Source organism: Mustela erminea, chromosome 5 (genome assembly GCF_009829155.1).
Source record: "Mustela erminea isolate mMusErm1 chromosome 5, mMusErm1.Pri, whole genome shotgun sequence".
NCBI lineage: Eukaryota > Metazoa > Chordata > Mammalia > Carnivora > Mustelidae > Mustela > Mustela erminea.
The window spans coordinates 28,839,603-28,866,849 of record NC_045618.1 but is presented as its reverse complement, the minus strand read 5'-3'; the positions used below and the strand labels follow the sequence as shown (position 1 = coordinate 28,866,849).

General features: G+C 38.5%; 1 protein-coding gene across 1 annotated transcript in view; it reads left to right on the top strand.

Moving 5' to 3' along the window:
• ETFA (electron transfer flavoprotein subunit alpha) overlaps window positions 1-27,247 on the top strand; it is an 86,238-nt gene that overhangs the window by 8,649 nt on the left and 50,342 nt on the right. Inside the window, exons 2-8 of the mRNA XM_032342348.1 lie at window positions 11,369-11,515; window positions 13,351-13,432; window positions 13,534-13,616; window positions 18,966-19,065; window positions 20,306-20,416; window positions 21,030-21,131; window positions 21,461-21,529. Of these exons, the coding sequence (XP_032198239.1) occupies window positions 11,369-11,515; window positions 13,351-13,432; window positions 13,534-13,616; window positions 18,966-19,065; window positions 20,306-20,416; window positions 21,030-21,131; window positions 21,461-21,529 (694 nt within the window). The remainder of the gene's footprint in view (window positions 1-11,368; window positions 11,516-13,350; window positions 13,433-13,533; window positions 13,617-18,965; window positions 19,066-20,305; window positions 20,417-21,029; window positions 21,132-21,460; window positions 21,530-27,247) is intronic.

The window sequence follows — 27,247 nt, the reverse complement described above, 5'->3', positions numbered from 1 at the left end:
GATATTTTGGTTTTTAAATGGATTATTTGCAGGGTTGAGCTAGAAACAGAAATAAAGCATCAGTCATGTTAGTTTGATTGTTAAAATAAAATTGAAAGTGTATGTGAATTTTGTCCAAGGTAAGGTCCAAGCACATGCTGAAGGAGCCCTGGAACTTAAGAAAAGAAAAAAAATTAGCCCTGGAGTAATGACACACATGAAAAGGAAGATCTGTAGCACCCTTGTTTCATCTCTGTGTAACTCTGAAGGGCCATCATAGCTCCAAGACTCCTTGTGGGATCAGCTGAGATCTTTTTTGTGACTGCAGTGCAGTCTTGCAGTTTAGCTTCTTCCACCACATGGTCTTGTCTCCTTGATGCCTCATAGATGTTGTTTCCAGGAGTACTCCCCAATAAGCTTCTTGTACACTCACACACACAAAAGGAAGTTAGTAAGTGTAAGGTGGCAACAAACATTTAAAGCACCCACTATATGCAATGAATTAATTTCTCTCCTATGTTCATTCTTGGGAGAATTAAGAGAACAGTCATTTAGATTTTCTCTGAGTTAGATTAGCAGCCTTGGAGAAAGGCTGATCTAGAGTCTTAAAATAGTTTTTTATATATATACACATATTTTTTAAAAGTTTTTATGTATTAATTTGACAGACAGAAATCACAAGTAGGCAGAGAGGCAGGCAGGAGGGAGGTGGGAAGCAGGCTCCCTGCTGAGCAGAGAGCCCGATGCGGGACTCGATCCCAGGACCCTGAAATCATGACCTGAAGCAAAGGCAAAGGCTTTAACCCACTGAGCCACGCAGGTGCCCTTAAAATTGTTTTCTGTAGCTCAGTGCATAGAGTAGAACTATTCAAAGGATGTTTTTAAAGCAACAGAAGATTTTTTAAAAATAGACTGTGAAAAAAAAAATACACCATTTGGGGGAGCAGTTTGAGATTTACCACAAAATTGAGCAGAAACTACAGAGAGTTCGCATATATTTCCCTCTGCCAGTCCCCACCTTTCTACACTATCAGTATCCTGCACCACAGTGGTGCTTTTGTTCCAGTTGATGAAACCACATTGACATATTATCATCCAAAGTCCATAGTTTATGTTAAGGTTCACTCTTGGTGTTCTACATTCTGTGGGTGTATCCCAAATGTACAGTGGCACATATCCACAGTTATAGTATTATACAGAATAGTTTCACTGCCCTAAAATCTGTGCTCTGCTTGTTTCCCTCTCACCTCTCTGCCCCCAATCCCTGGCAACTGCTGATCTGTCTCTATAGTTTTGCTTTTCCAGCATGCCGTCTAAGTGGAACTGTACATTATGTAGCCTTTTCATGGTCTGATATGCCTTTTTTTTTTTTTTAAGTGCTGAATATTCTGTTTTCTGGATGAATTACAGTTTATCCATTTACCTACTGAAGGACTTTTTGGTTGCTACCAAGTTTTGGTAATTACGAATAAAGCTGGGGTAGATATCCATATTCAGGTTTTTGTGTGTAAATAAATTCAGCTCATTTGGGTGGATACCAGGAAGTATGACTTTTGGATTATATGACAAGAGTGTATTTAGTTTTGTGAGAAACTGCCGCTTTGTCCTCCACAGTGGCTGTACAATTTTGAATTTCCACCAGAGTTCCTATTGCTCCTCATCTTCACCAGCATTTGGTATTGTCAGGGTTTTGGATTTTCACTATTCTTTTTTTTTTTTTTTTAATGATTTTATTTATTTATTTGACAGACTGAGATCACAGGCAGGCAGAGAGGCAGGCAGAGAGAGAGAGGGGGAAGCAGGCTCTCTGATGTGCAGAGAGCCTGATGCAGGGCTCCATCCCAGGACTCTGAGATCATGACCTGAGCTGAAGGCAGAAGCCTAACCTGCTGAGCCCCACTGACATCCAGGTTTTCACTGTTCTTATAGGTATGCAGTATTTCTCATTTTGTTTAATTTGCAGTTCCCTAATACATGATGTTGAACATCTTTACATGTGCTTATTTGCCATCCACCACTTCTTTGGTGAAGTGTCTGTTCAGATCTTTTGCTTATATTTAAAAATCAGTTTGTTATTGTTGAATTTTAAGAGTTCTTTGTGTTCTTTTAGATAACAGCCTTTTATTATATGTCTTTTGCAAATAGTTTTCTCCCAGTCTGTTGCTTGTCATCTCATTCTTTATTTTTAAAATCAATGTTCAGTTCATTTACTGGATATCTCCTCTGAACTAGACACTGAAGTAGAAACTGGGGTTAGGGGCGCCTGGGTGGCTCAGTGGGTTAAGCCGCTGCCTTCGGCTCAGGTCATGATCTCAGGGTCCTGGGATCGAGTCCCGCATCGGCCTCTCTGCTCAGCAGGGAGCCTGCTTCTCTCTCTCTCTGCCTTCCTCTCCGTCTACTTGTGATCTCTGTCTGTCAAATAAATAAAATCTTTAAAAAAAAAAAAAAAAAAGAAAGAAACTGGGGTTAGTGGTAAGAAAATCAGATATGGCCCCTGTCCTCAAAATCAATGTCAGGGTACCTGGGTGGCTCAGTCGTGAAGCTTCTGCCTTTGGCCCAGGTCCTGATCCCAGGGTTTGGGGATCGAGCCCTGCATCAGGCTCCCTGCTTGGCAGGAAGCCCACTTTTCCCTCTCCCACTCCCCCTGCTTGTGTTCCCTCTCTCGCTGTCTCCCTCTCTCTCTCTGTCAAAAAAATAAATAAAATCTTTTTTTTTTTAATTTCTTTTCAGTGTAACAGTATTCATTGTTTTTGCACCACACCCAGTGCTCCATGCAATACGTGCCCTCCCCAATACCCACCACCTGGTTCCCCCAACCTCCCACCCACCGCCCCTCCAAAACCCTCAGGTTGTTTTTCAGGGTCTATAGTCTCTCAAATCTTAAAAAAAAAAAAAAAAATCAGGTGGACATGGCAGAGTAATTGAGTGAGGATAGTCAAGTGTGATTAGTGCTGTAATGAAGGCAATTCAGTGTACTGTGTTGGTGCTGGCAAAGTTAACTCGTCCAAGGAGATCCAAAGAAAGCTTTTCTGTATAGCTAATGTTTATTGAGCATTTATGTTCTAGGTACTATTCCAGTAATTCAATTCTCACAACTCTGTGAGGCCATCATCATCATCATCTCTATTTTATGATCAGGGAACTGAGACACAGAGAAGTTGCAGTGGTAGTGGAATTTAGACCTACGCAGGGTGGCTCCAGAGCCTGTACTGTTTGCCACTGCACTGTACTAAGGCTTCTTGGAAAGTCTGACATTTAAGCAGAAAACTTAAGGATGATTGACTGGAAGCTAATCAGGTAACAGGGGAAGAGGTCCTCTAGGTAGAAGGAACAACATAAGGGAAAGCTGGGGCTCAGAGAGAGCAGAGCAAGTTCAAGTATCTGAAAATAAGGTATAAATGAAGAGAGGAATATATGGATAAATATATCACACCATGAAATGAATAGAGAGATAGCATAAAATAAATGCCTGGTAAGCCGACCTAAAGAGTTTAGTGGGCAGGAAGCTATTGGTGTTTTTAGGCAGGGGAATAATATGCTGGATTTGTGTCATGGAAAGGACAGAGAAATGGAGTGGAGAGGAGAAAGCTGGTTTGGGAGATGTGGAGTGATAGAGGAGAAGGATGGTGACGTACACTAGGTGTTGGCATTGATGATGGAGAGAAGTGAATGGATTTAGGAGATGCTGTATTTAGAAGGAAGAATTGGTATGACTTTTGTAGTCTGTTGGATGTGAGGGTTGAGGAAGAAACTCAGATATGACTCTCAGATCACGGTTTGGGCAACTTGTTAGAGAGTGGTACATCCCTTAAAGACCTCTGGAGAGGCAATCTGGTAAGGGGCTAGAAGATCAGGGGAAAGATGAATTAAGATTAGGATCTGCTGAGTTGGTGAGTGCTTGATGGAGACAGGCAAGACTGACATCCAAGTCAGTTGGATATGCAGATGTAACTTAATTTTAGGTCCAGTACTTAGGAATAAGATTTAGTATCTTCCTTGTTCCTCCAATATATATATATATATATATATATATATATATATATATATATATATATATATATATATATGTGATTCTTATATAGGTCATAAATTATAAATTAAGCCATGCAAAATGAGAAGTGAGTAGTCAATAATTTCAAATATTCCTGAGAGAATAAGTAAGGTAAAGCCTGAAAAGTATATGAGGGTAATTTTGGTGAGGACATAAGCCAGAGTGCAAGTAGTTGAGGCATGAATGGAAGTTGAGGAATTAGAGAATTGGAGTGGAAGGCGGTGCTAGTGGGTTTTTAATTTGGGGCTTCTTTAAAATTGGGAGAGCCTCAAACATGTTTAAATGTTGATCAGAGGGAGCCCTGGAAAATGGGAGAGGTTAGAGATATTACTGAGAGATTATAGAAAGAAGTCTTCAGCTAGATTTAAGAGGACAGAGTCTAGAGCTCAGATAAAGCTATCAAATCTAGGACCTGTAGTAGCTTCTATTTTGATAGGACAGGGACAGTAATTTTTGTTGGATATTAGGAAGGTGAAGCAAGTCCCCCCACTCTAAGGGCTTCAGTTTTCATTGTGAATAAAGTAGGAAATGAGGCTTCTTCTCATAGTAGGAAGCTGACTCTATTAGCATTTGAGAAACATCAGAAGGGGTTATTTGAAATAGTTGCTATGGAGAGTGAGCTTGCCAATGTGGGTAACATAGTAACATTGTCAGGCAGTTTTGAGGGCCCAGGTCAAATGAGCCAGAATTTATGGTGACAGCCTCCTGCATTAGTAGTTTCAGTGTTTTGAAGAGGTTGAGATTCATTTCTGGGGCTGTTACCTTATTAAGTCTTTCTATAGTTATCTCTGAATGTTTAAAAGAATTTGGCTCTTCCCTCCCTCCCCCATTAAAAAAGAAGGCCCTGGGGTGCCTGGGTGGCTCAGTGGGTTAAAGCCTCTGCCTTCGGCTTAGGTCATGATCTCAGGGTCCTGGGGTGGAGCCTGGAGCCTAGCATTGGACTCTCTGCTCAGCGGGGAGCCTGCTTCCCTCTCACTCTATGCCTGCCTCTCTGCCTACCTGTGATCTCTGTCAAATAAATAAAATCTTTAAAAAAAAAAATAGGGCCCTTTTAAAGTGTACAGATGCAATGGATCATAAGATAATAAAGTATAACTTTTGTTGGGGCGCCTGGTTGTCTCCGTCAGATAAATGCCTGCCTTTGCTTGGGTCGTCGTGGTCCCCCGGTCCTAGGATCAAGTCCCCGCATTGAGCTCCCTGCTCAGCCGGGAGTCTGCTTCTCCCTCTGCAGCTCCCTCTGCTTGTGCTCTCTCTGTCTGTCTCTGACAAATAAATAAATTCTTTAAAAACAAAAACAAAAACAAAAACATAATATAACTTCTGTTTAAAAACCTTTTCAGGAAAAAAAAAAACCTTTTCAGTAATGGACCTTTTTGAATCTTTAGTAGTTACCTATATTGCTCTTATACCTAAAGTAGGATTTTAGGGCTATAGAATGTTTAGAACTGAAGAAGAGGACTTTTACATCATATTTTTTTGTTTCTGTTTGATTAATGCTATTTATTTAAAATTAGGAAAATATTGCTAAGTGAAATCTTATAGGAATGACCCATCTACAGGTTTCCCTTGATACGCAAAACAGAGCTTTTGTATAAAACCTTTCCTAAGCTAAAATGGTGTAAAGTGAAGAAGCAGTTGCCATTAACTTACAAGGAAACATTTTTTAGCGTTCTCAGACCCAAAAAATAACCTCTTAGGTTTTTCTCATATTGTAGGATACATTTTTTTTTTTAAGATTTTATTTATTTATTTGACAGAGAGAAATCACAAGTAGACGGAGAGGCAGGCAGAGAGAGAGAGAGGGAAGCAGGCTCCCTGCCGAGCAGAGAGCCCGATGCGGGACTCGATCCCAGGACCCTGAGATAATGACCTGAGCTGAAGGCAGCGGCTTAACCCACTGAGCCACCCAGGCGCCCTGTAGGATACATTTTGTTAATGGATGCGCAAAATAAGACAAATCACAGACGCTTACACAGTTCAAAGCTATGGTGAGTTGATGCTGAGTGTAGTTCCAGGGAAGGAGCTTGATGGTGCCCCTCTTGCTGCTTTGGGGTATGTGATGCTTTGGGGGTACAGCTTGCTGCAAAACAAATGCTCAGTGCTATTTTTGTTTTTCACCTTTTTTCATAAAAATGAAAATCCTCTTCAGATTTCTTTTGGGTAGTGGAAACAGGTAGGTCCTTCATAAAAGTGAAGTGGCATAAAAGAATTTTTGAAAAGCTAGGGATACCAATATAAAACAGCTTAAAAATGATGGTACTTTGTTGTGAGCTAGTAATTAAAAACGCAAATTCTGGAGTCTGACTGCTTATGCTTTTCAAAAAAAGATTATCTGAGAAAGAGAGAAAGCTTGTGTGAGTGGGCATGAGCAGGGAGAGGGCAGGGAGAGAAATCCACAAGCAGATTACCCACTAAGTGGCTAAGTGTGGGGCTGGATCCCAGGACCCTGAGATCATGACCTGAGCTAAAATCAAGAGCCAGCTGCTTAACTGAGCCACCCAGGTGCCCCTGACTGCTTACACTTTTAAACAGGCTCTGCTTCCTAGCTATGTAGACCCTAAGCTCCAGTTTCCTCATCTGTAAAAAGTTAAGTTAATAATAATACCTACATCAGAGAGTTGTAAACTTTAAGCAAGATATACAGTTGGCTCTTGAACAACATGGATTTTAACTGCATTGGTTCACTTGTATGTGAATTTTTTTTTTTTTTTTTGATAAATAGAGTGCAGTACAGTAAATACATTTTCTCTTCTAATGATTTTCTTAATATTTTCTTTTCTCTGGCTTACTTTAAGAATATGGTATATAGGGGCGCCTGGGTGGCTCAGTGGGTTAAGCCGCTGCCTTCGGCTCAGGTCATGATCTCAGGGTCCTGGGATCGAGTCCCGCATCGGGCTCTCTGCTCAGCAGGGAGCCTGCTTCCTACTCTCTCTCTCTCTGTCTGCCTCTCTGCCTACTTGTGATTTCTCTCTGTCAAATAAATAAATAAAATCTTCCAAAAAAAAAAAAAGAATATGGTATATACTATGCAGACATCAAAAGAAATGAAATCTTGCCATTTGCGATATGTGGATGGAACTAGAGGGTATCATGCTTAGTGAAATAAGTCAGTCGGAGAAAGACAACTATCATATGATTTCCCTGATATGAGGAAGTGGAAATGCAACATGGGGGGTTAAGGGGGTAGGAGAAGATTAAATGAAACAAGATGGGATTGGGAGGGAGACAAACCATTAGTGACTCTTAATCTCACAAAACAAACTGAGGGTTGCTGGGGGGAGGGGAGTCGAGAGAGGGGGGTGGGGTTATGGACATTGGGGAGGGTATGTGCTATGGTGAGTGCTATGAAGTGTGTAAACCTGGTGATTCAGAGACCTGTACCCCTAGGGGAAAAATATATGTTTATTAAAAAAAAATATATGGTATATAATAATATATGTAACATACAAAATATGTATTAATTGACTTGTTATTGGGAAGGCTTCTGGTCAACAGTATGGTATTAGTTTTGGGGGAGTCAAAACCTTAGTTTTAAGGTAGATTTTTGACTGCATCAAGGGTCAGTGCCCTAACCCCCATGTGTTTCCATGGTCGACTCTCTCTCAGTGTCTGTATATTTTGGTTTAGTTAATTTGGTTAAAGCAGAGCTGGGGAGTCATTCTGGCAACCCTGCTTGCCTGGTTTTTACTTTATCCTATGTAGTGGTTCCTGAGGTATGCCTCCCTGACACCCTTAGTCTTATATGGAGTGTGGTTTGAATTCCTCAGAGCTAGCTAACCACCCTCAATTTGCAGATAAAGAAACTGGGCCCTATATTGAGGCATAACATTTTAAAGGCTACAGACTAGTTTCTCCTGCTACACGTAACTATTACTGCTGAATTAAGCCACATAACCATGTTTAGGTGCTGTAGCTTCTCTTCAGGTTGTATCTGAGGAATAGAAGGTAGAAAACACTAAGTTAGAAGGAAACTTAGTGTTAAAAACTATAAGGAGTCAAGTGATAAAGTAATATAGAGTGCCCGTATGATGTAACAATAATTAGTAAATATTGATCAGGTAGATAACTGAGTGGGTTCTTTTGTATGTTCTTTTGTTGTTGTTTACTTTTACAATTTTGAATACTCTTTTAAAAAGAATATACAGTGTTCCCCCAGAAGTTTAAAAAGCTTGATGATTCCTTGGGAGAACTGCCTAATTTATCTTATGCTGAAACTATAATTTATGGCAAGTATGGGCTTTCTGCCACCAAATCTTGGATTTATTCTTGAAATGATGATGGAAATCTCATAATTTTTATAGTAAATGATGAATGAAACATAATCAAAATATGGTATCTGACATATATTGGTAATAAGGAGTTTGTTACTGGCAATTCTTGTGAAATGTGATTTAAATAATAAATTATGCCACTGAGTCCTAATTAGAGTTCTTTGCAAGGTAACTGTGATCATCTGATTAAAATAGAGAAAATGCTATATATTTCTACAGATGTAGATTAAAAAAAATTGTACTAGGTTCTTTGAATAAGCATAGTATTTGCCTTCTAAGAACTTTTATTCCATCCCAAGAATTGTGAACTGTTGTGAATTGCTACAATTTTCTGGAGAACAGTTTGTGTCAGTCAGTATTAAAAAATTTAAAAAATTTAAAAGTGTGCCTTCCTTTTGATTTAACACTTCTAGGAATTTGTCATAAGAAAAGAAGCACAAGATATGCATAAAGATTTCTAACCTTACTTTAACCACCTCCTGTAAGAAGACAAGTTTTTTTAATTGTAAAAAAGAATAAGTTATACAAGCAGGTACTTGATCTGGCAACAACATAAGTCTCATTTCCCCCCTTTCCTTGCTTCCTTTGAGTAAGCAGAAAGGGAAGAAAAAGACAAGAAATGCCATCCATGATACATAATGCAACTATTCCTTCCACTGGCATATCCCTAGAGTTTCTGGTCCCCAGCTCTGGGATTGGTTCATCAAGGAAAGAGGTGATTTAGAGGACTGAGGAGAAGGTTGAGGATGAACTGGTACAGGTAGACAGCTTAGGGGAAGAGGGTCCCTATAACTGATTGAAGGTTGCAGAGAATCTGGCTATGGAAGCAGAGCAGCTAAGGTCTGGCCAGGTTCCAGTCAGAAGGGTCTTTCTACACAAAAACAAACTCTGTTTTGTTGAGGGTGAGTACAAAGATTCAGCTATAAGGATGGTTTTCTCTGGATTGTTTGATTTTTATGCATTTTATTATTTTTTAAAGTAATCTCTACACCCAGTGTGGGGCTCAAAACTATAACCCTGAGATAAAGAGTTGGATGCTCCGCTGACTGAGCCAGCCAGATGCCTCTGCATTGTTTATGATAATAAAATTACAGGGGCACCTGGGTGGCTCAGTCAGTTAAGCATCTGCTTTCAGCTCAGGTCATGATCCCAGGGTGCTGGGATCCAGCCTCATGTTGGGCTCCCTGCTCAGCAGGGGGTCTGCTTCCCCTCTCTCTCTCTCTCTCTGCTGCTCCCCCTGCTTGTGCTTTCTCACTCTCTCAAATCAATACATGAGAAAATCTTTATAAACAATAATAAAAAATTACTAATTACCCAAATGATTACAGAACTGGTTAGACTGGTATGCTCATATACTTAATAGCAATAAAAACATAAAGAATATTAAAATATAGCAATTGGTATTTACAGTATAGTAAATGTATTTTGTAAATTTAGTTGTGTAATGAGCATTAGAGTCCCATGCCTGCCTGCCTTTCATTCATTCCCTCCTTTGTAAATTTCCAGTTCTGGTGTAAATTTTGTACCATGCTTTCCTCACTCCAGCTCCAGATCAAAGATTATTGCTGAATTAAGCCATACAACCATGCCGTTTGATCATCAGCACCTCCTTTTCTCATTTCTCATTGTGATTTTTCACAAGGATAGTTCCAGAGTTTTCTTATTTTGTCACATCTGTGGTAGCCTTCCTCATGTTTTCATATGACAAGAACACCTAAATTTCTTCGTTTCTTCCTCTTGATTCTATATTTCATGATCTGCAACCTCCAGCCTTTTGGATCTCTTCATTGATTGAAAGACTGTTCTCATAATTGTATGAAAACAAGTCACATTTCCCTTAAAGTCCTTGCGTACAGTGACCATTCTTGTTCATCTTTGTGTTCCTGGTGTTGGAAATTATTCCAGATGACTGTGAGCTATTGATGGTCTCTTGATAGTCCACAGTAGATACAGGTGGATACTGGTTGGTTTCAAGATATGGTCTGCAAGCTTCTTTTTTGAATTTAGAACCATGTTTAAACAGTTGGAAGCCCACCAAAATAACTGTGTGATACTGTGTTTTAAAGACAGATTTACATTATCAGTTATTTGGGTATTGAATGCATTTTGCCTGAAAGCAATAAAATCAACTTTAGTAATTGGTTTCAAACCCATTATTTCTGCATATACTGTATCTTTAGCAGTTGTGGTGCAAGCGGATATAACTAGTAATAGTTTGATTCTGAGTTTGATAGTTAATGTGTTCTACTTAAGAATTTTACATCTATTGGGATACCTGGGTGGCTCAGTGGGTTAAAGCCTCTGCCTTCGTCTCAGGTCATGATTCTGGGGTCCTGGGATCGAGCCCCATGTCAGGCTCTCTGCTTGGCGGGGAGCCTGCTTCCCTTCCTCTCTCTCTCTGCCTGCCTCTTTGCCTACTTGTGATCTCTATCTGTCAAATAAATACATAAAATCTTAAAAAAGGGGGGGGGGATTTTACATTTATTTATTTATTTATTTGAGAGAAAGCACATGTGCCTGAGTCGGGGTGGGGATGAGGGGATGAGGGAGAGGAAGTGAGAGAATCTTAAGCAGACTCCAAACCCAGGGCAGGGTCTGCCGTGGGTCTCCATCTTACGGCGCTGAGATTATGACCTGAGCTCAAATCAAGAGTTGGATGCTTAACCAACTGAGCCACCGAGGCACCTCTCGACTTAAGAATTTTAAATTTAGATGCAGTTGGCAGTTTCTCATTGGACACATAATAATCAGAAACATAGATCAATGGGAAATTTGTTTTGAAATAGTTAAATTTTTCTAATAGAATATAAATTCGCACTTTTTATTATTAGTGCAAATAATATTATTAGTAATATTTGTATTATTTTAATATTAGAATATTAGTAATAGAATAATAGACACAAATAGTTTATTTTTGCCATTGAGCAAGTACTTTATGAATACATTTATAGAACTGAGTGTTGTGTGCATTTTTTTAAAAGCACACATGCTTAACAATTAGGGTTTTAAAAACCTATTTGTATTATAATATTCTGTTCCACCTTTTTTTTTTTTTTTTCCCTTTTAGGCCTCATTGCTACGATTTCAAAGTACCCTGGTAATAGCCGAGCATGCAAATGATACCCTAGCACCCATTACATTAAATACCATCACTGCAGCCAAACGTGTTGGAGGTGAAGTGTCTTGCTTAGTAGCTGGAACCAAATGTGACAAGGTGAGAAATCTTTAAGGTCAGCCATAGCAAATATAATCTCCATCAAGAGACAGGGAAAGATGACAACAGAGAATTATGCTGAGGACTATAACCCAAACTGGGCTCTAATCCTCATTAAATGGCCAATGTCATAATCATTACTACATGTGAAAAAGGAACTAAAAGGTTTGCTCACTAAGCATTTTGTCTTTTGAAATGAGTTAAAATACTTGATTTAGTTCCACTGGCACCATCGTGTGCCATCAGGTACCAAATAGAATGATAATATTTGAGTCTCCTTAGAGGTTAATAGCCGATCCCTTTTTTGTATTGATGAATATACTAGCTAATTGCTTTTAATTCCTGAAAGTGGTAAATCTGGAGTATCATGGATTTTAATTTTTAATTGGTTTAAGACTTCAAATGTTAAGTACTGTGCTTTTCAAACTATAGCTCTTAGTAAAAGGTGTTCTTCGTTTTGTTGTTGTTGTTGCAATGAGATAATGGCTTTGTGAACTAACTCTCTAGAAGGGTGCTAGAATATGGTTTGCAGGATCTGTACTCCTGGGCTGCAGTGTAGTTGAAATCATGTTCCAGTTAAGTTGAGCTACCATTTCCCTCCTGTACCGTGCAGGAGCTGCCAAGTGTGCAGCTGGGGACTTGAAGTGCTGTTTTATTCACACTCTTTTGAGAATAATCAAAGCAGAAATCATTTTCTCTTTAGTTACGATCTCGTTTTGTCACAGTCTTATCTGAAGGAAAAATAGTACTTGTGTAAAGAAACAGTTAATAGCTTAGGCAAATTTCAGTTTTATACTTTTTTTTTTGTAGTTATTTATTGTAAGCAGTAAGTGATTTTTCTGTGTAGTGTCAGAAGTTTTTTCTGGTAAAAAAGACAGTTTTGATAGTACCAGATAGTCTGCCAGTGAATTTTTGGTTTGACAGAGTTACTTTTACGACCGTGAATATTGTTGCAGCCTTACCTTCCATTGAGTGGGGGCAGGAGGCACAGCTTTTCATGCCTACTCATCTGCGAATCATCATGGAGGTGAACAAGAAGACAGAGACCATGATATGATAGCTATGTCCCTTCTAAAGCAAAAGCCAATCTTGCTGTAATTAGAGAATAAAAGGGATTCTACTTACCTTCTGTATATAAGAATTCTGAGTAGTCAAAAAATTTTCCCAGAACTTCATTCTGATTCCACACAGGAAGAAATGAGGAATTAAAGTAAAAATTATTTTGCTTTCTCATACCTAAATGTATGTAGTTGGGCAAGAACTCAGAAGTTGACAATGGATCATTATATAAGATTTTTCTCTTGCCTAAATTCAATAATTTTAATGTCAGCAGAAATCTTTATTGCCAAATAGAGTGCAGAGGCCTGTAAACCAGTGTGGTTAGGTCCTATTCTTTGCTTCTAGCAAACCCATAGGCTGTGTTATTATTGTTTGTGTGTCTGAGAGAAAGAACTAACCATTACCTCATTTTCACCATTTCTAAAATGATGAATTTACACTTGAATTAATTGAAAGGTAAGAAGCACAATTTATAACTAAGTTTGAGTAGAAAACTGTGCTAATTTTGGCTTATCAATTAATACTTTTCTTTTTCAAGGCAGGAATTTTTGTTTAAGATAATTGGTAGTAAGATCAATTGGCCTAAGATTTTTTTTGTTGTTGAAGAATTTTTGTTTTTACTTAAGTTGCTCTTTTTCTATTAAGAACTATTTCTGTAGTCTAAAAAGCAATGATTTCTGTAGTTCGCCATCAAGATTTTATGTTCTGTGGTTATTTGTAGTGGTGGCTCTGTTTGTATCTTTCTGTTAGGTGGATAATTACTCTTTGAATTACAGGTGGTACAAGATCTCTGCAAAGTAGCAGGTGTAGCAAAAGTTCTGGTGGCTCAGCATGATACATACAAAGGCTTCCTTCCAGGTGAGCTTTTCCAGTGGAAAAAGTGTAGTGTCTGAGTATGCCTGAATATAAGAATATGAAAATATCACAAAGTGTATTTCACAAATGTGTTTAATTCTCAGAGGAGCTGACGCCATTGATTCTGGCAACTCAGAAGCAGTTCAATTACACACACATCTGTGCGGGAGCATCTGCCTTTGGAAAGGTGAGAAGATCGAGAATGTGGAGTCTGATGTCATTACTTGGAGGGGTTGGATTTCATTATGCTGAAAATGTACAACAGACTCTGTTTAGGTAGCTAATCCTGGCTGTCTGAATTAATATGGTAGTTTTGCTAAAATTTTTTCTCTTAAGACTTTGTTACAATTTCTTTAAAAATGCCAACTCCCAACTCCATGTTTTCAAATTTTGTCACAGAGACAAATCTGTTCTTTCAAGATTTTGTCAGAATTATTAGAATGCTGCTTCCACATGTTCAAATTTTGTCATGGAGAAAACTAGGATCTTTTTAAAGATTATTTTTCTTTAAAAACAGTGTTGAATTGTCTGTGTGTAAATGTCATTTGTAGTAGTAACCCACCCTAAGCAGTGGTTTATTTGAGTGGCTGATGGATATTTACAAAGGCCAAATTCTGTCTCCTTGGAGAATTTGGAAGGGCTGCGTGGTAGTTAGAAACAACCTTAGGATGAAGAAAGCTGTAATCTGATCGTGTGCATTGTGATATGTCTGAAGAAAGAATGTGCCATCAGATGGTTAGTTATCTGCATGAAGTTTTAAAAAAGAGGGAGATAAACTAAGGGGGGGCCCAAGAGAATTTGTCACTGGGTTGTTCTTTCTCTCTCTGTGGCCATGGGTATTCTTTTTTTTTTTTTTTTTAAAGATTTTATTTATTTATTTGACAGAGAGAGATCACAGGTAGGCAGAGAGGCAGACAGAGAGGAGGAAGCAGGCTCCCCACTGAGCAGAGAGCCCGATGCGGGGCTCGATCCCAGGACCCTGGGATCATGACCTGAGCCGAAGGCAGAGGCTTTAACCCACTGAGCCACCCAGGCGCCTGGCCATGGGTATTCTAATTCCCTTTTCTTCTATCCCATTCTTAATAAGTTGTAGTTTTTAGTTTTAAAGATTATAAATTAGGTTGTACACAAATACATTTTTATTAGAAAGGATGCATATAGTACAGTAGTATGCAGAGCAAGATATCAAAGTTCCCCTTTCTTCCCAACTCCCTCTTCCTGTTTCAGAAACATAGGTGTTAACAGTTTTATATTATTTTAGTCCCCTTGCTATGGATTTTGAAATTATAATACCTGTACACACTTTTTTTTTTACTCCTAAAATGTAATATTATATCATGAATTGTTTTGTGACTGGTGGTTTTTACTTAGACTGTGTCTTGAAAAATAAAACGTCTCTCGTTTTTTAAATGGCTGCATAATATTCCATATTTAGCCAGGGCTGGACAGTTAGATTGTTTCTAATTTTTTGCATTTGTAAACCTTGCTGTAAGGAAATGTGCCTGTACATACATCCTTGTATACATGTATTTACTTAGACTAGAGATCTAGAAGTGAAAGAGTTGGGTCAAAGACGGTGTACATTTAAAATTTTGATATGTATTGCTAAATTGCTGTCTTAAAAGGATGTCTCAAGTTGCATTCCATGAGTCGCATGAGAGGGTGACTTGCCAATACCTGGTATTGTACATTTTAACATCTTTTTCCCTAATATGATGGGTGAAAAACTATATCCTTTTAAATTGTGCATTTCTTTGATCATGAGATCAAATACCTTTTCATACAGTTACTGGTTTTTATTTCTTCTTTGAACTGTCGTGATTTGACTTTTTTCCTTTTACTATCATAATTCTGTTGTAATTGATTTTAAAATATGTTTGAGGAATAAGATACAATCTCTTAGATCAACTAATTATGTTGAGTGACAATAACAGTGAGCTTCCAAGACCTTCATCTCTTTTTGTGCAAAATGAGTAGTTTGTGAATATTTATCTGTGGTGCAGTATTGCTTCTAGACATGAATCACTGCAACCCATCTAGAGAACTTGCAGAATAACCCATGTAAATTGCTTGAAGTTTGTTTTTAACCTTTAGAATTATCAGTTTGAACTCATTAAATTTTTTCTTTTAAAGTTAACAGAATTTCTAGGTGTTAACAATGTAAACACATGAGTTTAATAAACAGTTATCCTTCTATTATTAGGTTGTCACATTGTAGACTGTCATAAATTTTTAGGTTTTTTGTACAACTTAGTAATTGGTAAGTAGTTCCACAGACCTATATGGCCTTAGGCTAGTCATTTTACCTTACTGAAGTCTGTTTTTCTTATATGTAAAATGATGAAGTTTAACCAAGTGATGTCCAAGATCTGCCAAAGAGAGATGTTAAAAAAAAAAGGGGGGGGTGTCTTTCCTTACTCTGGAGAAGATTAAGTCAGAGGATTAACATCCAACTTCTGTTACAGATGAGCATCGAACTGAAAGATCTTTGTGGACCATTCTGTCTCTGAGAGTTTTGCTTCTGTGTTAGATGAGTTAAACAAATTTCATGAGTCTTGAGTTTGTGGTGACAGTTCTCCGAAGAGATTATTAAACTCAGACAGGGTGTTTGTTGCATCTAAGTAGCTAGATTTTAATAGTCTGACTTTGATTGCTGTGTTGTAACATATGAAAGTTGTTTTTTTAAAGATTTTATTTATTTATTTGAGAGAGTGAGTGAGGGAGAGAGAGAGTGAGAGAGAGCATAAGTGGGGGGGAGAACGGGGCAGGGGTGAGAGATGCAGAGGAGAGGGAGAAGCAGACTCCCTGCTGAGCAGGGAGCCAGAATCGGGGCTCCGTCCCAGGACTCTGGGATCATGACCTGAGCCAAAGGCAGACACTTAATTGACTAAGCCACCGAGGCGCCCAGCATATGAAAATTTTGAGAACAAGGGTCACATAAGAGTAGCCTGTGCTGTAGCCTCTGAATGGGTTTGGAATGAGAAAGAATCCATTAGATGAGGCTAAGCAATCTGCTCTTTAACAGTCCTTTACCAACTATGGTTTTGAGATAGCACACTTTTATACTGGTATGCTAGAATTTAAAAATCTGTCATCTTTTTATGTATGAACAAACACTCTGACAGTTATGCCTCTCTTCTGAAACCAATGTGGGGAAGCCTTCTTGGAGAGTGTAGAGAGAGATCTGTTCACCATCTACCCTCTCAGGACATTCAAATGAAAGATCATACCTGGAGATACATACTTTAAGCACCATGGTCATTTTTTTTTCAAGATGTGTTAAAATGAAACATGGGATAATGGAAGTACAAAAGATACTAAGTTTCAAGCAATTTAGAAAGTTTAAAACTATAAAGAGAAACATAATCTGCATAACATAATGTTTGTTAGAGAATTTCTTCAGCCAGGTAACAATATTCCAGTGGTATTTCCTAAAGAGTCGAAGGAGATTTTAAAAAAAGAGTTACTTAGTGAAGCAGGCTTTAAATGCTATCAAATTTGATTTATTTTGAAAGTAGGTATCCTCTAAACTTTGTATTTACCAAGTTAGAAGTATGTTTGATGGCATTTTAATTGTTTTCCCAAATGCTTTATTTTTTAAGAGATCTTAATTTTTTTCTAACTGCGGTTTTTATAAACTGTGGTACTTTTTAGTAGTTCTTCTGTTGTGGTTGAAAGAGGACTGCTGTATAATAAGGTAAAAATAAACTGAAAATTAGAAGATCTTTCCTGTTGTAGATACAACATGAGGAAAATTGACTCAGGCTGTCAACACTTGTTAGTTAGCATCAGTATATTTAAAACCACTTAGTATATAGAGGACACAAGAGGAATGGAAGACACAAAACCTCTACCCTAGGGGTGCTTAAGTTTATTTGAGGGTCATTATAAGTATGTATATTAAAGTTTTTTTTTTTTTTAAATTTACAGACAGAGATCACAAGTAGGCAGAGAGGCAGGCAGAGAGAGAGAGGGGGAAGCAGGCTCCCCGCTGAGCAGAGAGCCCAATACGGGGCTCGATCCCAAGACCCTGAGATCATGACCTTAACCGAAGCCAGAGGCTTTAATCCACTGAGCCACCCAGGCGCCCCATATTAAAGTTATTTTAAAACAAACTATATGTAGTGCCAATTAAATAGTGTAATTGTACATGCATGCAGGAGGATACAGAATAAAGGAGTAATTAGAAGGTAATCTTGGGAGAATTCTTAGAGAAAGAGGATTTGGGGATGGAATTGAGGAGAGGAACTTGAATACTGTTATAGTGAGAGTTTGCTCTCACTAGGTTTCATGTACCAAGTTCAGTAGCTGCCATGGAATAAGATCTATGTAGACAGCAGTGTATAATTCAGCTATTTGTGTGATAAAAGCAACGCGGGGTGCCTAGATGGCTCTTAAGCATCTGACTTCAGCTTGGGTCGAGTCTTGGGATGGTGTTCCACGTTGGGCTCCCTGCTCAGCTTTGGGTCTGCTGCTCCTTCTCCCTCTGTACCCCCACCCCTGCTTGTTGGCACGTGCATGAGCACTCCCTCTCAAATAAATACATCTTTAAATTAAAAAAAAATAAATATAACACTTCACTTTTTAAATTATGCTTAGATGATGTTATCATCTAAAGAAACCTTTGAGACTAGAAAGTAATGGATATTCTGGCTTCAGTAACTCTTTTTAATAGCCTTAGAGTCCTCGAATTTTAAGCTAAAACCAGGAATTCTCTTTCTGTCATTTGTGAGATGAAGTAACTGAGACTTGGGGATATTGTGGCTTTCCCATTGATCCCCGCTAGTGAGGGTGCAGTTAGTGCATGTGTCTATTTCAGAGATGTTATGTGCACATCTAGAGAACTTGCAGAATTTACATTAGTTTTGTTGCTCCTGTACATATTATTCAGGCTGCTCCTTACCTTTCTCATTCTTGTTTGCTTTATGGTTATGTAGGATTCCAGTATGTGGATAAGCTATAATTAATAGACCTATCCCCTGTTGATGGATATTTAGGTTAGTTTTGATCTTTTTTAATGCAATATTGAGTTTTTAAAAAGGTGAAAATGTCTGCTTTGAAATCTTTTCTTTCATATACAGTAAGTAAATATATACATGTATATCTGTTCTAGTATTTGAGAATTTTATTGCTCTTCTAAATATTTGTCTGTTTCACCTAAATTCAGTAATCCATGGTGGTCACACTTTGTGAGTGATACTCATTAAAGCGAATATCATATCTTGTAATTCAACATACTGAGTTAAGATGGTTTACAGGGCGCCTGGGTGGCTCAGTGGGTTAAGGCCTCTGCCTTCGGCTCAGGTCATGATCTCAGGGTCCTGGGATCGAGCCCCGCATAGGGCTTTCTGCTCAGCAGGGAGCCTGCTTCCTCCTCTCCCTCTGCCTGCTTCTCTGCCTACTTGTGATGCATATGAAATACAAAAGTTTTGAATTAAAACTTCTGCAGAGTATGCGTTTTAAGAATGTTAGTGTTGGTAGTTGATAGCCATCCATCAGTATATATTGTGTAATTCAAAGCTCTTTTTGCTTTTAGAACCTTTTGCCCAGGATAGCAGCCAAACTTGATGTTGCCCCAATTTCTGACATCATTGCAATCAAGTCTCCTGACACATTTGTGAGAACTATTTATGCAGGTGAGTAACCAAGGAAAATAATCGACGTGTTAACTTTTTGTGAATTTTAAAAGTAGAAATTAATTTGAAGATAGTATTTTAAACAAGTCATGCTTTAAATGGACCATCTTAAACATGTCTGAGAAAAGTCTTAATCCTAGATTTGCTGCTAGACCATGACATGACATTGTGTTTGATAGATCCAGAGCACAGTTCTTTCCTCCTTGGTTATTCAGTTTACAGAGCGATGAGATTTTTCAAGTCATCAATAAAAATTAGATTCACTATTCAATACATTTTGTAAGTGGCACCTGGAGAAACAAAACTTTTCCATTTAAAAGAACAGTATTCTTAATCTTCACTGCTTCTACTCCCATTTCCATCTGCATTAAGATATTCATTTCAGTTTCTCTTTAGTTGATTGCTCTTCTGCTAAGCACACTAGTCTCTAGTGGGGCTAGAGAAGGCAGTGGACTCTTTGTTTTTTCTGATTAAAGTTGTGTGTTTCAGTTTAATGCTCAGTTCTCAGATTAGATCTTTCATCTTTGGTAGTTTTTGAGGGGAAATATTGGTCAAGTTTAGGTCACTCTTAAGTGATTGCTAATCCATAATTCTTTTAAAATCTTGGAGTATCAACACCTCTTGTTCTTTATGCCCTATTATGTTTTCTTTCTTTTTAAAAAAAAAGATATTATTTGAGAGAGAGAGAGAAAGCACCCGTGCAAGCATGAGCAGGGGGAGAGGGAGGGGTTGAGAGAAGCAAACTCCCCATGAGCAGGTAGCTTGATGCCAGGCTTAATCCCAGGACACTGAGTGGAAGGCAGACGCTTAACTGACTGAGTCACCCAGGTGCCTTCTGCCCTATCATGTTGTCATTTATTTTCCTCTCTTAATAAGCCTAGTAGCTGTGTTCCTAAGTTGTTGCAACTCATATTCTTGAGTTACTGACTGTGTTTTTGGAGAAGAAAGCTTTTGTTTTTATTCCTTTTAGAAGAAGTATGCCTTCTTATTGTGGCTGCCTAACCTATTCCAGTTTCTTGCTTCCAGGCAGGTCAGCGCTTGCCCTGCTTTTAAAAATATCCAAGGTTATACAAATCTCTATTGATGAATTTCCTCAGTGTTATGGTACCTTTTCCTATACTTAGTAGAAAACAACTGGTTCATAGTTACTTCTTCCTTGTTTTCATGAAGTAAATTCTGAACCTCAAAGGATTACTTGCCTTTCATGGGTATTTTTAAAAAAATAAATTGTGTATTTCAGGGAATGCTTTATGTACAGTGAAGTGTGATGAGAAAGTGAAGGTATTTTCTGTCCGAGGAACATCTTTTGAAGCTGCAGCAACAAGTGGAGGTAGTGCCAGTTCAGAAAAGGGTGAGTGTTTGTTTGAAATTTGTTTTGTTTCTTGTTTTTCAGTTCATTGATTATATTAGAATAAGGTATGGCCTCTGGTTAAATTTCTTGAACAGTGTCTGAGAGCTCAGTCAAATAATATTTCCAAGCTTTCCAAAAAAAAGAAATATTTATAACGTGCCTTTTCATATCATTTTTGGTACTATTATAGTTGCTTTGATAGATCAAAGGGGTGTTGCTTCACTTTTTTTTCACTGTTTCATATTATAATACTTGGGAGACTCGGTATAATGGAAGAATGTAATTAATAGTAAATGTATAGAGGGTGTTACTCTTTAATGTATATATCGGTACTATGTTTGAACTTCATAGAGGGTTATTCCAGTTTTATAGATAGACTAGAGAATTAAATGACTTCTCAAAGGTCATATAGCTAATGAGGTAAAGGCTGGAATCTTATCCCTTCAATTCTTAACAAAAATCAGAGAGAATGAATTTAGAAGCACAAAAAATTCACAGTAACTAACAAACTTGAATTTCATGGAATTAATTCTTCATGTATTTCTTTAAAAAAATGCTATTATTAAATTTTAACTCACGGTCATTGTTTTGTTATCTGTATCAATGTATGCAGCATCAAGTCCTTCCCCAGTGGGGATAGCAGAGTGGCTTGACCAGAAATTAACCAAAAGTGATCGACCAGAGCTAACTGGTGCCAAAGTGGTAGTATCTGGTGGTAAGTGGAATATTATAATTTATTAATTTTAAAAGATGTTATAAACTTAAAATTGATTTTATTAGTATTTATTATAGAGGAGTACAGATTTTTTTTTTTTTCCAAATGTAAGAAACAGGTAGGTTGCAAGTATTATTCCCATTCTACCAATTAGGATAATGAAATCATGAGCTTGATAATACAATTTCGTCTCTCAGTTGCACATCTATATCACTGGCACCAGGGGGAGCTTGGTACAAGTCATCTCTAAAGCTGTATAGAATGGAGTTTATGTTTACTTACTTACTTAATTAATTAATTAATTTATTTTTCTTGTCTTCTTCAATGAGGTCGGGGTTTGAAGAGCGGAGAGAACTTTAAGTTATTGTATGATTTGGCAGATCAACTACATGCTGCAGGTAAAGGTATTTTCTTTAGTAGAAAAATACTCCCTTTTTGTTGGAAATATGTTTTCTTTATTATTTCATTTGTATATAAGTCACTGAAGGCTACAGATTATTTTGCTTTCTCTGGTTTTCAACTTTTCTCTCTGAAATGGTTTTTCTTAGTTGCCAAGTAAGTGATATAGCATTCAGTGTACAGAGGGCCCTTGTACTTTTTTATTGTTTATGTAACAATCTTAAAGATGTGAAATCTTTGTTGTTTTTCCATTTAGTTATTTATTTATGTATTTATTTAAAGATTTTATTATTTATTTGAGAGAGAGAGAGAGAGAGGACGAGAGCAGGGTGAGGAGCAGAGGGAGAAGCAGACTCCTACTGAGCAGGTAGCCTGATGCGGGGCTTTATCCCAGGACTTGATCCTGGGACTCAGGGATCATGACCTCAGTCGAAGGCAGCCACTTGACTGACTGAGCCACCCAGGCACCCCTGTTTTTCCATTTCAAAAAATCTTTAAATGTCAGCTTCAGTGCCTACTTTAGATTCAGGAATGCCCTTGTTTTTCTCGTTATTGGTAGTCTGATATCAGTCTCTCATAAAAATAGAAGTTAATGTTATTTTAAAATTGCAGTTAACCATTTAAAGGAAAGATAGAATGTATTAAAAATGTACTGAAGAGAATGGAACGGTTTTTGAAATCAGAAAATTGGAAATATTTTAGTTTTTAATTATGGAACTATTGCATGAATATAATCTTTTTACAGTGGGGCGCCTGGGTAACTCTGTTGGTCAAGTGTCCAACTTTTGATTTGATCGTCAGATGGAGCCCTGTGTCGGGCTCCACACTGGGCATGGAGCCTGCTTAAGATTCTTGCTCTTCCCTACTCTCGCTTCCCTTCCTGCTTAAGATTCTCTTTCTTCCTCTCCCACTCCCTCCCCATCTCTTTCGCTTGCTCTCTCTCAAAAAAAAGTTTCCATTCTTTTCTTCTTTCCCCTTTTTAAGAGTTTTGTGTATAACTTTCTAGGTTTTTTTATATGCTTTTATATTAGCTAATACATGTACTCATAGAAACAGTAATGGTTTTGTCTGAATAAGGGCATTATGTTGACTCTATAATCAGATGGTTTTCTTTGAGGGTGTTTATTTCCTTCATTTATTCTTTAATTGAACAAATATTTATTGAGTGTCTGCCATATGTCAGGTATTATCTTAGGAGCTGGGAAATAGTAGTGAGCAAAATAAGCAGCCTCTCTCCTTATAGAAGTTACATTTATATTTGAGTGAGACTAGTATTATTTTTCTGTGGCTACTGTAACAAATTGCTATTAAACTCTGTGGCTTAAAACAGAAAATTATTCTGACAGTTCTAGATGCCAGAACTATGTTGAAATCATGGTGTTGGTAGGACCACACTCTGGTAGCAAATCTGTTCATTTCCAGTTTTTTTTTTTTTTTAAAGATTTTATTTATTTATTTGACAGATAGAGATCACAAGTAGGCTAAGAGGGAGGCAGAGAGAGAGAGGAGGAAGCAGGCTCCCTGCTGAGCAGACAGCCCAATGCGGGGCTCGATCCCAGGACCCTGGGATCATGACCGGGCTTTAACCCACTGAGCCACCCCGGTGCCCCTGTTCATTTCCAGTTTTTAGAGGCTTCCCCAGTATTCCTGGGCATGTGGCTGCATCACTCCAATCTCTGGCTTTGTCTTCAAATCACCTTCTTCTCTGTGTATCTCTATCAGACCTCCCTCTGTATCCCTTTTATAAGGATACATGTGATGATATTTAAGGGGCGACCTAGATAATTCAGGATAAGGACCCTTTCTTAAGATCCTTTGTATCGTATCTTTTGCCATGTTGGTAATACAGGGGATTAGAAAGTGAATATATTTTTGGAGGGGCCGTTTTTCTGCCTACCACAGACACTAAATATAATACATTAGCATATAATAGTATGTTAGAGGATAATAAATGCTATGAAAAGGAGGAGGAGTTTAGAGAGGAAAGATGTCAGTTTTTTTTGTTTTTTTGGTTTTTTTTTAAGATTTTATTTATTTATTTGACAGAGAGAAATCACAAGTAGTCGGAGAGGCAGGCAGAGAGAGAGAGAGAGGGAAGCAGGCTCCCCACTGAGCAGAGAGCCCGATGCGGGACTCGATCCCAGGACCCCGAGATCATGACCTGAGCCGAAGGCAGCGGCTTAACCCACTGAGCCACCCAGGCGCCCTGAAAGATGTCAGTTTTAAGTAAGATGTCAGAGGAGGCCTTAATAAGGAGACATCTGAACAAAGGTTTTTTTTGTTGTTGTTTTTGTAAGATTTTATTTATTTGGCAGGGAGAGGGATAAGGGAGAGAGAGAGTGAGAGAGGGAACACAAGCAGGGGGAGTGGGAGAGGGAGAAGCAGACTTCCTGCTGAACAGGAAGCCCAGTGCAGGGCTCCATCCCAGGACCCTGGGATCATGACCTGAACCAGAGGTGGATGCTTAATGACTGAGTCACTGAGGCATCCCTGAACAAAGGTGTGATAGAAGTGAAGGAGCAAGCCATGAGGAGATCTGAGAAAGAGAATGTTTCAGGTAAAGGGATAGGTAAAATACAAAGGGTCCAGCTAAGGGAGAAGCATGTCTGGTTTATGTGACAAATCGCAAGGAGGCCAATGTGGCTGGAATGGAAAGTGCAAAAAGGGAGAGTAGTAAGAGATAAGATTGGGAGTAATAGACCAGTACACATAGGGCATTATGTGCTTTAGTAAAGAGATTGCTTTTTTCTTGATGAAATAGGAAACCATTGAAAGGCTTGAGTGGAAGAGTCTCATGACTGGACATTCTAGCTACAGTTTTGAGCACAGATATGTGTAGGGGAATAAGTGCATTAAGAGGGAGATCAGTTAGGAGGCTATTTTAATCATTCAGGTAAGAGATACTGGCGGTTTCGATCAGGTTAGTAGCAGTAAATGTGGGGAGAAATAGTTTCAGGATATATAGTTGAAGGTAAAGAAATTGGGATTTCTTGACAGATTGGATATATATATTATGAGAGAGAGTTTTTATCTGGCAGTTGGTAGGATGAAGTTACCATTAGCTGAGACAGTGAAGACTCCAAATGGCACAGTTTCCAGGGAGAGATCAGGAATTCCATTTTGGGCATATTGAGTTTTGAGCTAACAATGAAGAAACAAGTAGAAATGTCAATTAAACTGTTGGTATAGGAATGTGGAGTTCATTGGAGAAGTTTGGGTTGGAGTATAAATTTGGTAATCAGTTGCATTTAGATGTTATTTAAAGCCATGAAACTGGATGATATCGTCAAGGGAGTGAGTGTAGATAAAAAAGAGGTCCCAGGACTAAGCCCTAGACACTGTAAGATTAAAAGGCAGGGGAGAAGGAGAGAAAGACCAAAAGGAGTGGTAAGTAAGGCAACAAAACCAGGACAGAGAGCACGATGTTTTGGAATCCAATTGAAGTGTTTTAGTCAGGTATTGTAATAGGTCAAGGAAAATGAGGACTGAGGGTGACTAATTTAGCCATTTAGAGGTCATTGGTGACTGAGCATTTTTAGTGGAGTAGTGGGGACAAAAACCTGAGTGGAATGTATTTTAAAGAATGATCCAAAATGGTGTTTACATGACTACATTGACTTTATGATAAACCATTGAGCAGTACATTTGTAATTTGCATGTGTTTCTATACGTGTGTTACATTTTAATAAAGTTTTTAGAAATAGATTGGGAGGCCTGGAACTGGAATCAATACAGACAAATCTTTAGAGAGATTTTGCTATATGGGAAAGCAGAGAAATGAACAGTATTTGGCAGGGGAATATTTTAAAGAAGGAACAAATAATAGCATGCTTCTATGCTGATGGGAATGCTCCAGTTGAGGGGGGAAAATTAATCATGCAGGAGAGGGAGGGGAGATATCTGGAGTGGTATCTTAAGTAGGCAGAAAAGTATATGGACACAGCTGTAGGTTGATGGGTGTATGTTAGTTGGAGCATATGGAAGTTCACTTGTGATGATATCAGTTTCTTAAGTCAAATAGGAAACAAGGTCATCGGCTGAGAGTGAGGATGGTAAAGATTTGGGGTGTTTAATGAGAGAAGAAAAGATTCAGAGTTATAGTTTAGGAAGCAGAGAATTCAGGTCTATTTATTTAAAGTAAAACCCAGTGCACACAGCTTTAGTGTTGGTGTTTTTCTCCAGTTATGCTGAACTACAGGGGGACAGGTATGGAAAATGTAGAGAGGTTATTTATCTGTTAACTGTTTATCTGTTAATCTGTTAACTGGAGATGGAGTTTTTCCAGTTGAGTGTGATCTCCAAGGCAAGGAGATTGAAGGCATATGCAATGAAGTGATTAGAATCATTGATCATATAATTTAAGCTAGGTTAAAGAAAAGACAATATAGTGGGAGAGAGGGTCAGCAAATAGAAATGTGGATCCCAGTGAGGTCAAAGGATTGTTAGAGCTGGGTGCGAAGGGAGTCAGCTAGAAAGAGTAGGTCACAAAGAGACATTGGAGATTGAGATTGTCAAAGGATATTGATAATGGAAAGGATGGGGATATGACCACGGGTGTGGCTGAGGACCCAGATGATTGGAGAAGAGTTTAAGGAGCCAAGAGGCCAGGTGTTGAGATCTTTGAGAATTAAGACCAATATTGGAGAAAGTGGCAATGGCCCAGAAGCTAAAAATCATTGAGAAATGAAGGGTAATGGACTTGTGGTTAATAGCCAGCACAGCAATAAATGGGTGACATGATCTGGTCATGTGAGATTCAAAGCCGAAGACTTTTAAGGAGGAAGGAGGGAGAACTTTCTGAAGGTGTCAGTGAGGAGTCCCACCTCCAGGACCAGTGGTATGAAGATGGTGGCAGAGCAGCATCTGCTAGAAGGGACTGCAGGGGAATCATTGTCTTCAGGGAGCATCTAGACAAAGGGGAAGATGGGTGTAGATTAGGGAGTATGCAGGGCTTTATGGAGATTAGTTTGTAGGTTATAAAGGATAACCTTTGAGTCTGGACCTTGTTGTAGTGACTTAAGTAAGTAAAGGGCAGTATGTGACCAGTCCTCACTTAGGTAGTGTCGAGACTGTGTGCATTAGGAGGTAGTGAGTACTGTCTGTGGCTTCCTTTTGTCCTCTCTAGATGAAGATGAAGAAGACCTAAGACTCATTTCAACCCCTGCTGTGAGAGGGGTGACTTCACTCCAAGTACAGGGCTCCTTGTTGACATCTGCTGAAGGAGGATGAAAGGCTACTTAACTTCTCATTTTTTTTTAGATAGGTTAAAACTTATCTTGTGTTATGTATAACTTGTCTTTATCTGATCACAGATGATATCAAAAATTGTGAAGTTACTGCATAAAGGGACATTATATAATGGCGTGCCAAACAGATTATAGTGTATCTTTTATGAATGCCTAGATGCCTTTTTGATAAAGCAAGCAGAGGACTTCAGCCAAATTTAAACTTTTAATCCTTGGGTTTAAATAGAAGGCATTTCTTGGGGCACCTGGATGGCTCAGTGGGTTAAAGCTCAGGTCATGATCCCAGGGTCCTAGGATCGAGCCCCGCATCGGGGGGGGGGGTCTCTGCTCAGTGGGGAGCCCACTTCCTCCTCTCTCTCTCTCTCTCTCTCTCTCTCTCTCTGCCTGCCTCTCTGCCTGCTTGTGATCTCTATCTGTCAAATAAATAAAATCTTAAATAGAAGGCATTTCTTGAAGTTTTGTGAATAAAAT